This window comes from Leucoraja erinacea, chromosome 13, assembly GCF_028641065.1.
Source record: "Leucoraja erinacea ecotype New England chromosome 13, Leri_hhj_1, whole genome shotgun sequence".
Taxonomy (NCBI): Eukaryota; Metazoa; Chordata; class Chondrichthyes; order Rajiformes; family Rajidae; genus Leucoraja; species Leucoraja erinaceus.
Window position 1 is genome coordinate 29,737,122 of NC_073389.1, and position 13,152 is coordinate 29,750,273.

The window sequence follows — 13,152 nt, forward strand, 5'->3', positions numbered from 1 at the left end:
TTAGTGCCTGACATCCCAATCATTAATCCCACAGAAATATTTTGACACCAGTAGGTTAAACTAATAGTCAAAGCTGCCAAATTGCTCAAATGTTTATTAATGTTTATCAGTGAGGACTTGTTTGCCTGGGTGCTGGGAATCTGCAAGAAATACAGGCTCCATTGCTAGTTGGTTCAAGGAATCAGTCCAGTGCTGTTATATATGTGGCAGTTTGGGATAGTGCATATTTGTGTGAATTAAGAACTGGTTAATTTATCAGGTCAGGTTGGGGAGGAGATCCCCCCCCCCCCCCCCCCCCCCCCTACACACGGGTACCATGTAATTCCGTGCAACCTGCTCCGTGGTTGGATAGTTGGCGACTAAACCGTATCCCCCACCTGGTTTGCCAGGTGAGGAGGGGGATGTGGACCCCCAGTAGGACCAAAAACAAGACCGGTCAAAGGGCAGATGAGCTTCTAGCGAGCCAATGGCCATTCACACTTCAGTAGACGATACGATCACTGTCGTACATAGTATTGTATGAAATGATGATAAAGCACACACACCAAAATCCTATACTTCCAGCGACAGAAGTCCACAGGAATTGGAGGACAAAGATGTGTGGTGTGTCCATCACCGTTCCCATCAGAAATCAGCACCACTGCGCCGCTCAGTGTTTTCAATGATGATGATGATAATGATGATTATTTATACAAAACAGAATGTTGTAATGGAAGGTAGATATTTAAACTCGAGGTCTGCGAGTTCCACGGGGATCTGAGCTGGGCCCTCTGCTTTTTGTTATATCTCTAAATGACCTAGACGTAAATGTAGATGGGTTGGCGAGTCAATATTCTGATGACACCAAAATTGGAGCAGTTGCAGACAGTGAGGAATTTTGTCAGTACAGCAGGATACAAATCAACAGCGTAAATGGGTGGAAAAAACGGCAAATGGAGTTTAACTCGAGCAAGTGTGAAGTGTTGCACTTTGGGAGGTTGAATGTAAGGAGAGAATATACAGTTAATCGCAGGATCCTTAACAGTATTGACATGCAGAGAGATCTTGGAGTCCATGTTCATAGCTTACTAAAGCTAGCAGCACAAGTAAATAGGTTGGAAAAGAAAGCCTTTGGTATGCTTGCCTTCATTGCTGGGGGGCATTCAATATAAGAGTCAGGAAGTCATGATGCAACTCTACAGGACTTTGATTAGGATGCATTTGGACTATTGCGTGCAGTTCTGATTGTCCCCTTACGGGAAATGGGAAAGATGCGGAAGCTTTGGAGAGGGTGCAGAGGAGGTTTTCCAGAATGCTGTCTGGATTACAGGGTTTCTGCTACAGGGAGAGGTTGGATAGACAGGCAGAATCTTTTTCACCAGTGTGGAAATACCCAACACTAGAGGGCATAGCTATAAGATGAGAGGGAGATAAGCACAGCATCTTTTTTTTTTAAACACAGATAGTGGTGGGGGCCTGGAATGCTTTCTAGTGGTGGTGGTGGAGGCAGATACAATATGGCATTTAAGAGGCTTTTAGATAGGCACCTGGGAGTGCAGAAAATAGAGGGATATGGATCATGTGCAGGCAGATGAGATCAGTTTAGCTAGGCATTATGTTTGGAAGAAATATTGCAGGCTGAAGGGCTTGTTCCTGTGCTGTACTGTACTGTTCTATATACACTGGGATGACTCAATATTGCATTATCGATCCAACTGATTACAAATATTACAGAAATCACTTGAAATGAATACTGTATGGAAAATGCGGAATGAAAAATGACCAAAAGAACATTGTCAAGAGATTTAAACGGTAAAATAGAACAAATGTAGACGTAGAAACCGATGAAAAAATGGCTGAATCAGCCCACGATTCAATGAATTTGCGCAATACCATAAGACATAGGAACAGAATTTGCCCATCAGCCCATCAAGTCTGCTCTGTCATTCGATTACGGTTGATCTATTTTTCCCTGTCAACCTCACTCACTATCTCCCCATAATCCTTGATGCCTTTACTAATCAAGAACCTATCAATCACCATTTTAAAAATACCCAATGACGTCCTCTACAGCCATCTGTGACAAATGAATTCCACAGATTTACCACCATCTGGCTAAAGAAATTCTCTTAATCTCCATTCTAAAGGCACTTTTATTCTATGGCTCTGCCCTCTGGTTCTAGACTCTCCTACTACTGGAAACATCTTCTCCACATCCACTCTACATGGGTCTTTCATAATTCGGTGGGTTTTAATCAGCTAGTTCGGTATTCCGACTGCACTTGGCCAGGTCATAGGTCACTAGCTATAAACAGTCGCGGCAACTGTGGTGCTGCATTGTATGCAGGCTTGCGTTTCGTCTGTGGTCAGGCCTGGCTCTCTGTCGCTGCAGGTGCTGTTGAGTTGCTGCTGGGCCGTACCCGTCCCCTCCCCGGTGTCCCGTCCTTGTCGGAGGTGTCTGGGGTGACCCTGGGCTGCAGGGCGGCCTTGGACTTGCAGCCGGCTCTACCTGTCCTGCCGGATTGGTCGGCAACCCTCCACCTCCACCACCCTCCCCTCAGTCCGACACCGAGATCCTGCTGAAGATGGGCAGCTGCCAGCCCTGCTCGATGACGGCGACTCAGAGCCGCTGCTGCTAGAGTCGTACTGGTCGGAGACAGAGTCTGCAGACGGGCTCCTGCCGGCCATGGGCAGGCTGGGCGCCCGCTGGAGCTGCTGGTTCTGTTGGTGGTGCTGGCAGCAGAAGCAACGTCCACCCCCTCCCGTGCCCAGCCCCAAGCACAGAGTCCAGCCCAGTTCCAACTCCAGGTCGGGGCTGAGGGCCGCCCGCAGCGCGGCCCAGTCAAGCGCCAGGCTGGAGGAGGCTGAGCCCAGGCTGCGGATGTCGAAGGGCTCCGAGAATCTGCCATTGAACTGCACTGTCCCCTTTGTGTTGATGTGGAAGGATTCTATCATGCTCTGCAGTTTTGGTGGGCAGCCGATATTTGGCAGAGCCTTAAATAGGCCATTTCTGCTGACGATGTCGAACGCCTTGGTGAGGTCAATGAAAGCAACATACAGAGGCATCCGCTGTTCTGTGCACTTCCTGGAGCTGGCGAAGGGAGAAGACCATGTCTACTGTTGACCTTCCAGCTCGGAAACCGCACTGTGATTCTGGGTAGACATATCCTGCCAGCTTCTGCAGGCAGATCAAGATGACCTGAGCAAAGACCTTGCCGATGATGTTGAGGAGGGAGATGCCTCTGTAGTTGTTGCAGTCGATTCTCTCGCCCTTGTTCTTCTAGAGGGTAATGATCGTTGGCATCCCTCATGTCCCGCGGTACAGCTCCTTCTTGCCAGCACTGGCAGAGGCTAAGGGGATCAGGGGGTATGGAGAGAAGGCAGGTACGGGATACTGAGTTGGATGATCAGCCATGATCATATTGAATGACGGTGCAGGCTCGAAGGGCCAAATGGCCTTCTCCTGCACCTATTTTCTATGTTTCTATATTTCATACAAAGGAAGCAGTAAGGTAGCGTTGCAATGCTTGATCAGGTCAGGGGAAATCCCATCGCTGCCTGGGGCCTTGCCTGAGGCCAGGCTGTCAATGGCCTTGCTGAGCTCTTCTACCGTCGGCTACATATGTAATTAAGCTTGGGGTGCTATTCTAACATTAAGTGAAATGTATAATCTATCCCACAGTTCTGACAAAATTGGAACATTGAAGTGCTAAAGGTGACAACCACCTCTTTTCCACTGTAGCAAACCGCAAGTCATGGGTATTAGGAAGAAAATTGCAGGAATATAATCTTCATTCTTATGAACTATTACTGAACATGCACAATGTTTCTATCTAAAGAAAGTTATCAAACTGTTTGTGCATATCAGAAAACTATCATTACCGTACATCTTCAATCATTTTGTGTAAAAAAAAATGGAGCAAGCAAAATACTTTGAACAATAAAAAACAAGATTTCCATTAAGAAACACCAACCCCAAGATTTAATTGTAGTTGGTTTTACAGCTCATCCATTACCATTCAATTAATTATTTCAAAGCATGGCAAATATTTAAAGTCAATTTATAACACACAGCAGTAAAGTTATCAGATTATAACAGCTTGGCATTTGTGTTGAGTTGCCGCAAGACATTAAAAGAATTCCAAGGTAGACAAAAGTGCTGGAGAAACTCACTGGGTGCGGCAGCATTTATGGAGCAAAGGAAATAGGCAATGTTTCGGGCCAAAACTCTTCTTCAGACTGATGCAGGGTGAGAGGGGACGGGAAGAAGAAAGAAAGAGGAGGAGCCCGAGGGTTGAGGGCGAGCTGAGAAGGGGAGGAGACAGCAAGGGCCACTGGAAATTGGAGGTCAATGTTCAAGCCGCTGGGGTGCAGACTGCCCAAGCGGAATACGAGGTGCTGCTCCTCCAATTTCCAGTGGTGCTCACTCTGGCCATGGAGGAGGCCCAGGACAGAAAGGTCGGATTCAGAATGGGAAGGGGAGTTGAAGTGCTGAGCCACAGGGAGATCAGGTTGGTGAATGCGGACCGAGTGGAGGTGTTCGGCGAAACGATCGCCAAGCCCACGCTTGGTCTCACCGATGTAGATCAGCTGACATCTAGAGCAGCGGATGCAATAAATGAGGTTGGAGGAGGTGCAGGTGAACCTCTGTCGCACCTGGAACTACTGCTTGGATCATTGAATGGAGTCGAGGGGGGAGGTAAAGCGGCAAGTGTAGCATCTCCTGCGGTTGCAACCGAAAGTGCCCGTGGAGGGGGTGGTGCGGGAGGGAAGGGAAGAATTGACCAGGGAGTTACGGAGGGAGCGGTCTTTGCGGAAAGCAAACAGGGGGGTAGATGGAAAGATGTGGCGAGTGGTGGGGTCAAGTTGGAGGCGGCGAAAATGCGGAGGACTATTTGTTGTATGTGACGGCTAGCGGGGTGGAAGGTGAGGACCAGGGGGACTCTGCCCTTGTTCCGTAGGGGGGGGATGGGAAGAGAGAGCAGTGTTGTGTGGGTATTGAAGAGACCCTGGTGAGCTTCATAGAATCTATAGTAGGTGCAGGGAGGGGGAGCCTGCACCGCCCCGTTCATCTGATCATCCAAAGTATCCCGTAATAAGGACATCTTCCCCGATGCCCTGGTGTGGAACTACCTCATCCTGAGACCAGATGCGTGCATAGACATCTCGGTTTTAAAGGAGGAATTGTCCGAGTACATCGGGATGGAGTCCTGTAACCCAGGAAGCAGGGTGGTAAGAAGTGATGTCTAGATAGCCTAGAGGGAAGTCATCCAGTGGGTTTATAGTGGATGTATTCACTGGATGGACCATTCTTGCCAGCTACCCTAAAATTGGTTAAGAAATAAGACAACACTGCAGCCAAGTTTATGTGGAAGTGCAGAGAGGAGCACAAGTTAAATATTACAAATAGGTTTCACACTCCAACATCACTTTTGTGAGCACTTGCAGGCTGGATACTTTCCCTCGTTCAGAGACCTGCAAATTGGAAATAATTACTGACACAAATTGCTGGAGTACCTCAGCAGGATAGGCAGCATCTCTGGAGAACATGGATAGGTGACATCTCAGGTTGGGACTCTTCTTCAGACTGAAATAAATGTTTGGTTCCCCGTGGAAAGTATTTAAATCAATGAAGTTCCTGGCTAAATTCAAACAATTAACAAAAGAGAGTAATAAAGGGTGATTGTCACCTCCACTTACATTTTTGTTTGAAGTAATTAGTTTAAACGCCTCTGTCACTTGCTGAGATGTGGCTCCACCACCTACATCCAGAAAGTTGGCAGGCGTACCTCCGTGAAGCTTGATGATATCCATTGTAGCCATAGCCAGACCTGCACCATTTACTGCAAAATATAACACCCACCAATTATATCTTACTATCCCATTTGACAAATTAAACAGAAAAGGCTTGCAAAAAAATTCTCCCCCCAAAAAAAGAAACATCAGTCATGGAAATAAAATAAACTACTTAATGCCAACATACTCTCCCACCTTATTGTTCTTTCTTAAAATCAAGGTATTCTCTTCTTAGAAACATAGAAATTAGGTGCAGGAGTAGGCCATTCAGCCCTTCGAGCCTGCACCGCCATTCAATATGATCATGGCTGATCATCCAACTCAGTATCCCGTACCTGCCTTCTCTCCATACCCCTTGATCCCTTTAGCCACATCTAACTCCCTCTTAAATATAGCTAATGAACTGGCCTCAACTACCTTCTGTGGCAGAGAATTCCAGAAATTCACCACTCTCTGTGTGAAAAATGTTTTTCTCATCTTGGTCCTAAAAGATTTCCCCCTTATCCTTAAACTGTGACCCCTTGATCTGGACTTCCCCAACATCGGGAACAATCTTCCTGCATGTAGCCTGTCCAACCCCTTAAGAATTTTGTAAGTTTCTATAAGATCCCCCCCTCAATCTTCTAAATTCTAACGAGTACAAGCCGAGTCTATCCAGTCTTTCTTCATATGAAAGTCCTGACATCCCAGGAATCAGTCTGGTGAACCTTCTCTGTACTCCCTCTATGGCAAGAATGTCTTTCCTGAGATTAGGAGACCAAAACTGTACGCAATACTCCAGGTGTGGCCTCACATTTATCCACATTATACTGCATTTGCCGTGCATTTTCCCACTCACCCAACCTATCCAAGTCACCTTGCAGCCTCCTAGCATCCTCTTCACAGCTAACACTGCCCCCTAGCTTCGTGTCATCCGCAAACTTGGAAATGTTGCATTCAATTCCCTTGTACAAATCATTAATATATATTGTAAATAGCTGGGGTCCCAGCACTGAGCCTTGGGGTACCCCACTGGTCACTGCCTGCCATTCTGAAAAGGACCCGTTTACTCCTACTCTTTGCTTCCTGTCTGCCAGCCAGTTCTCTATCCACATCAATACTGAACCCCCAATACCATGTGCTTTAAGTATGTATACTAATCTCTTATGTGGGACCTTGTCGAAAGCCTTCTGAAAGTCCAGATGTAACATCCACTGGTTCTCCCTTATTCACTCTACTAGTTACATCCTCGAAAAATTCTATAAGATTCGTCAGACATGATTTACCTTTCTTCCCCATGTTTCAATTTTACTTCAGACATCTTTTACTTTTCTAATTTTCAAAATCATAGTACAAATTCACAATTTGAAACAAGGATTCCACCACCAATTTTGCTTCATAAATCCAGTATAATTTAGTGTGACATACAATTGCTAAATTCATAGAATGCAAAATTCACAGGACGAGAACATTCAATCCTGCTAATCCATAATACAGTCAATGCAAAGTACTGTTCTAATTAATCCAGTAATACTTACACTGTACAAATCATTCACTTTATGCAACCAAAATTGTTTCACAGAACATTAGCTTGTTATCAGACTCAATCTGGATAACTGCTGAACATTTAGTTGTTTAACTATTTGTCCTTTAAGATATTTGCAGTAGGGATTCCAGAGAATCGTTAGAACTGTGTTTAAGAAGGAACTGTAGATGCTGGAAAATCGAAGGTAGACAAAAATGCTGAAGAAACTCAGTGGGTGAGGCAGCATCTATGGAGCGAAGGAAATAGGCAACGTTTCGGGTCGAGACCCTTCTTCAGACTGAAGACTTCAGCCTCACCCGCTGAGTTTCTCCAGAATTTTTGTCTACAATCGTTAGAACAGGTTGCACAAACTCACTCCAGTACAGGAAAGAAAGTGAAGATAATCAGATCAAACGGTTTAAAGGTTGAAATATTTCAATGATAGGTTCAAGATATTTTTTCAGTAAGGGGAAATCTTAATCAAGGCAAAATATTTGGATGAACATTGATCCAAATTAATACAAAGCTGAGGGCTCCAGGGTTTCTCCTTGATCCATACAGAATTAGTGCATCTCACCCAGGTCATGAAGATACAATGCACAGATTTAAATCAACAAATTAATCCGCTCCTGCCACTCAGAGATTCCAAACTGAATACATACATGGATACTTCCGAGTAATTTATTGTGTAGATTTGAAGGAGTACCGAACCACAATTACATTCTGTAGAAGTGAACCCGAGAGGAAGCCATTGCAAAAGGCGAGGTGGCATATTGGCAGAAGGTCAATAAGGTTCCGAATTATGGATAATGATGAGTCAGAGTATGAGGGCGAACGATCATTTGATTGAATGGTGCCCGAATAACAACCTTGCTCTCAACGCCAGTAAAACCAAAGAACTCATTGTTCCACAAAGCCGTCTTCATCAACGGGTCAGTGGTGGAGAGAGTCAACAACTTCAACTTCCTCGGTGTGCGCATCTCTGAACATCTGTCCAGGACGCAGGCCAGTTGATGAATGTTCTGAACCCCATGTTCCAGTAAGGGGGGGGGATAAGGATGGCAAAAGTAAGGGGATCTTTGAGGGTCAAAGAGGCCGTACATTTAGTCAAAAGGAAAAATGAACCACATGCATGGTTTAAGAGGTTGGAATCAAACAGGGCAATTGAGGAATATAAAAAAGGTGGAAAGAAGTCACGCAGGCAAATAGAAGGGCACAAAGGAGCCACAAAATGGATTTGGCTAGTCCAATTAAAGCTTTTTATACCAAATTAAAAATAGGAGGATAACCAGGGAGATGGTAGAAAGATAAAGGAGGGAATTTGTGCTTGGAGTCTGGGAATGTAGGCAATATACCATAGTTGGAAAAGTGGCAAACCAACACTAAATCAAGCCATGAAAAAATAACTCTGCACACTTCCGTACAAACAGTTTGGAATTGGTTTACATTTAAAGTTGAATGTGAAGCATGTTACGTGACTGTGACAGGCAATTTTCATTCCAAACATTTGCATGAAAAATGCTAATTATGTGTTCAAATCACAACTTACCCAAACAACCAATATTTCCATCCAATCCAATGTAATTAAGATCTGCTGTGGCTGCTTGCTTGTCCTGTTCATCTTCTTGACTCCAGTCCCTCTGGGCAAAAATATCCTTCTGCCGGAAGGCAGCATTAGAATCAAAGGTGATTTTTGCATCAATGCACATTACTAGAAGCAAAAAGTGGCAATGAATGAATGAATGATATCTTTATTTTGAACGATTAAAAAAAAAAAGAACAGAAAAGATGAAAATGAATAAATAAAAGGAAAATTATATATATACATACATACGCACATACATACATGTACATATATACATACATACATATACACACATACATAACATATATGTACATACATAAATTAAAAAATCAAAAGCCAATTTCAACATAATACACATTAGACTCGTTCGAAAAGGGATAGGAAGAAGCCTATGCTTGTCAAGTCCTACCCCCATTCTTCACCATTAACAAATGCAAAATTCAATAAAATAAACTAAACAGACAATTCAAATAAAACTACTCCAATCAAGCTATTAAGAAAAAAAGAACAAAAAAAGAAAAGAACAAAAAGAACAAGCACCATTAACATCTGTGAGATTTACATTCTCCTTCCTCATTATTGTACTTTTCAAAGATATATCTTTTGTACATTTTTTAAAATTGCATTATATTCATACTTTGTTTAATCGTTTCGTCAAGACCATTCCACAAAACCACCCCACAAATGGAAATACACATACTTTTTAAATTGGTCCGAGCATAATGCTGTTTCAAGTTTAGTTTCCCTCTAAAGTTATAACCCCCTCTCTGTCTTTGAACAGTTTTTGTATGTTTACAGGTAGCAGTTTATTTTTTGCTTCATAAATTATTTGTGCAGTCTTAAATTCTACCAGATCCTTAATCTTTAAGGTGTGTAATTTTAAATACAGTATATTGGTGTGTTCATGATATCCTACATTGTTTACTATACGAATAGCTCTTTTTTGTAGTGTGCTTAGTGATTGTAAGGTGGTTTTGTAGGTGTTGCCCCATACTTCCACACAGTAATTTAAATACGGTAACACAAGTGAGCTGTACAGAATATACAGTGCTCTCTCATTCAAAACATGCCTTCCTTTCCCCATCACTCCAATAATCCGTGCTACTTTTGCTCTCACATGTTTTATATGGGGTTTCCAGCAGATTTTGTGATCAAGAATCACACCCAGAAATTTATTTTCATACGCTCTTTCTATTTCAACATTATTTATCATTACTTTTACTTGTGTATTTATTTTGCGTGTTCCAAACAGCATAAGTTTGGTTTTGTTTAAATTTAATGATAATTTATTCAAATCAAACCATGTTTTTAGTTTACTAATTTCTGCTGTGACCACCTCCAAAAGCTGCTGCAAATTATCCCCATCATAGAAAATATTAGTGTCATCTGCAAATAACACAAATTTCAAGAGGTTTGACACCCTACATATATCATTAATATACAAAATAAATAATTTGGGGCCCAAAACCGACCCCTGTGGGACTCCACAAGTTATTTCTAAGCATGTTGATTTGCAGTCCCCTATTTGCACAAACTGATGTATTTTACTTATGTAGCTTCTCATCCACTCTAGTACAACCCTTCTGATTCCATACTTTTCCAGTTTTTTGATTAGCAAATGATGATCAATTGTATCAAATGCTTTTTTCAAAACTATAAATACACCCGCTGCATATTTTTTGTTATCTATAGAACTGGTAATGTCTTCAATTAACTCCATTAATGCCATGGATGTCGATCTGTTTGACCTGAATCCATATTGAGTATCAACTAGCAATTTGTGCTTCTCGATAAAGTTATTTAATCTACTTGCATACAGTTTTTCTAATATTTTTGAGAACTGAGAGAGTAACGACACCGGCCTGTAATTTGTAATTTGATTTCTGTCTCCAACTTTGTTTAGTGGGATGACTTTGACAGTTTTCATTTTACATGGAAATACACCAGTTTTGAAAGATAAATTGCAAATATAAGTTAAGGGTTTTACAATTACACCAATGACTACCTTGATTAAAGCCATATCAATGTCATTCCAGTCTGTAGACCTTTTATTCTTACAACTACTAACAATGTCAATAATCTCCTTTTCATCAGCTGCTTTCAAAAACATTGAGTTTGGGTTGCTGTCTAACAAATCCACAACCTTCCCCTCTCCCTCTACTGTTGGTTAAAACTAACAGTGATTAAACATTAAATTATTAAAAATTGACTGCATTGCATAAGTATCAAACAGTAAATTACAGCCAACAGGCTAGGCCAACTGAAAAAAAAGCTGGTGATGGTAACAACTTTACTCTTTAAGCAACACTAAGCAGTTTTGTGCTGTGCGTGCTTGTGGCTATTAACAAATTTACGAAGATTCAAGAGTCCACTGCTAAATTTTCCAGATATCATTTGAATAACACATTAGAATTTAGCACGGCTTTGATCGTGGGAGGTCGTGTCTCATAAATCTGATTGAGGTTTTGAAGATATGACAAAAAAGGGCGATGAGGGCAGAGCTGTAGATGTATATATGGACTTCAACGAAGCATACGACAAGGTTCAGCATGGTTGGCTGCTCTGGAAGGTTAGATCGCATGGGATCCAAGGATAATGGATAGAATATAATCTTCATGGAAGGAGGCAGAAGGGTGATGGCATAAGGTTGCTTCTCAGACTGGAGGCCAGTGACTAGTGGTGTGCCTCAGGGTTCAGTGATGGGCCCGTTCCTGTTTGTAATCTATATCAATGATTTGGATAAGAACATACATGGCTAGATTAGGAAGTTTGCAGATAATACAAAAGTGGGTGGTTTTGTAGATACTGAAGATGGTTGTGAAAAATTGAAGCAGGATCTTGATCGATTGGCCAGGTGGGTTGAGGAATGGTTGATGGAATTTAATACAGAGAAATGTAAGGTGTTGAATTTTGGGAAGTCTAACATGGGCATGACCTACACATTGAATGGTAGGGCTCTGGGGAGTGTTGTAGACCAGAGGGATCTAGGAGTGCAGGTGCATGGTTCCTTGAATGTCGAGTCGCAGGTAGGCAAGGTGGTCAACAAGGCCTCAGGCTTTTTGGCCTTCATCAGCCAGAGTATTGAGTCTAGAATTCGGGAGGCCACGTTGCAGTTGTACAAGACGTTGGTGAGGCCGCATTTAGAGTATTATGTTCAGTTCAGGGCATCATGCTATAGGAAAGATGTTGTCAAGCTGGAAAGGGTACAGGGAAGGTTTACGAGGATGTTGCCAGGATTATATTTATTGGGAGAGGTTGAGCAGGCTGGAACTATTCCTTGAAGCAGAGGAGGATGAGGGGTGATGTTATAGAGGTGTTTAAAATCATGAGAGGAATAGATCTAATTCACATAGGTGAATCGATGACCAGAGGACATAGGCTTAAGGTGAAAGGGAAAAGATTTAGTAGGAATTTAAGGGGTAACTTTTTTACACAAAGGGTGATCGGTGTATGGAACAAGCTGCCAGAGGCGGTAGTTGACACGGGGACTATCCCAGCATTTACGAAACAGTTACGACAGGTACATGGATAGGACAGGTTTGGAGGGATATGGACCAAACGCAGGCAGGTGGGACTAGTGTAGCTGGAACATGTTAGCTGGTGTGAGGAAGTTGGGCCGAAGGGCCTGTTTCTACACTGTATCACTTCATGACTCTATGAAAACCACAATTATCGATCAAGACGAGAAATAAAGTAAATACTCCAGAAAATCGGTTTCTCGAAACGCATCAGTTTTTGTTTTTAAATAAACAAATGGGAAGATTTTCAATAAACAAATGGAAAGCACTGATTGTTGTGGCGCAACCTTTGCTACAAGGTGATGTCAACTTTGCTTTAGGGGAATCATTCATTAAAATGTTAATTACAAACAATGGTAAAATCACAAAGAACAAGACAAATGACAAAAGATGACAATCTATTATAACTACGTCCTTGTGTAAATTAATTGAATTACAGGCTGATTCTGCAATTTTTTCATTTGATGAGTTTCTGTGTCCACCATTTGTTCCTATATTTCAAACCAATAACATTCAAAATAAACTAAAGAAAAAATTACAGCAGCATTACAACAGTTTTGAATAATTCACCCACCATTTGAGAAAATGGTGGGTGAATGTCAAGCAATTCTCAAAATGGATGTCATGGAGGCAAACAAAGATGGTCGGGGTGAGCCAAGCTTCTGTTTCCAGGATCATCATGCAATGGTCCAAAACCGAATCACTATCACCCAAGAAGATGGGCAGGTGCAGCAGCAAAAGGAAGACTACACCAAGAAATGAGACCTTGC

At 42.5% G+C, this 13,152-nt stretch overlaps 1 protein-coding gene across 5 annotated transcripts in view; it reads right to left on the reverse strand.

The window, feature by feature from the left end:
• The window catches only part of LOC129702787 (succinate--CoA ligase [ADP-forming] subunit beta, mitochondrial-like), a 45,393-nt gene that overhangs the window by 12,259 nt on the left and 19,982 nt on the right, over positions 1-13,152 (reverse strand). For all 5 annotated transcript variants that reach the window (XR_008724436.1, XR_008724435.1, XM_055644766.1 and 2 more), the window contains exons 7-8: positions 8,829-8,990; positions 5,680-5,822 (exon numbers count right to left, since the gene is read on the reverse strand). Coding sequence is in view for 3 of the 5 variants with exons in the window: in XM_055644766.1 (XP_055500741.1) it covers positions 5,680-5,822; positions 8,829-8,990 (305 nt within the window). In the remaining 2 variants the exon portion in view is untranslated. The remainder of the gene's footprint in view (positions 1-5,679; positions 5,823-8,828; positions 8,991-13,152) is intronic.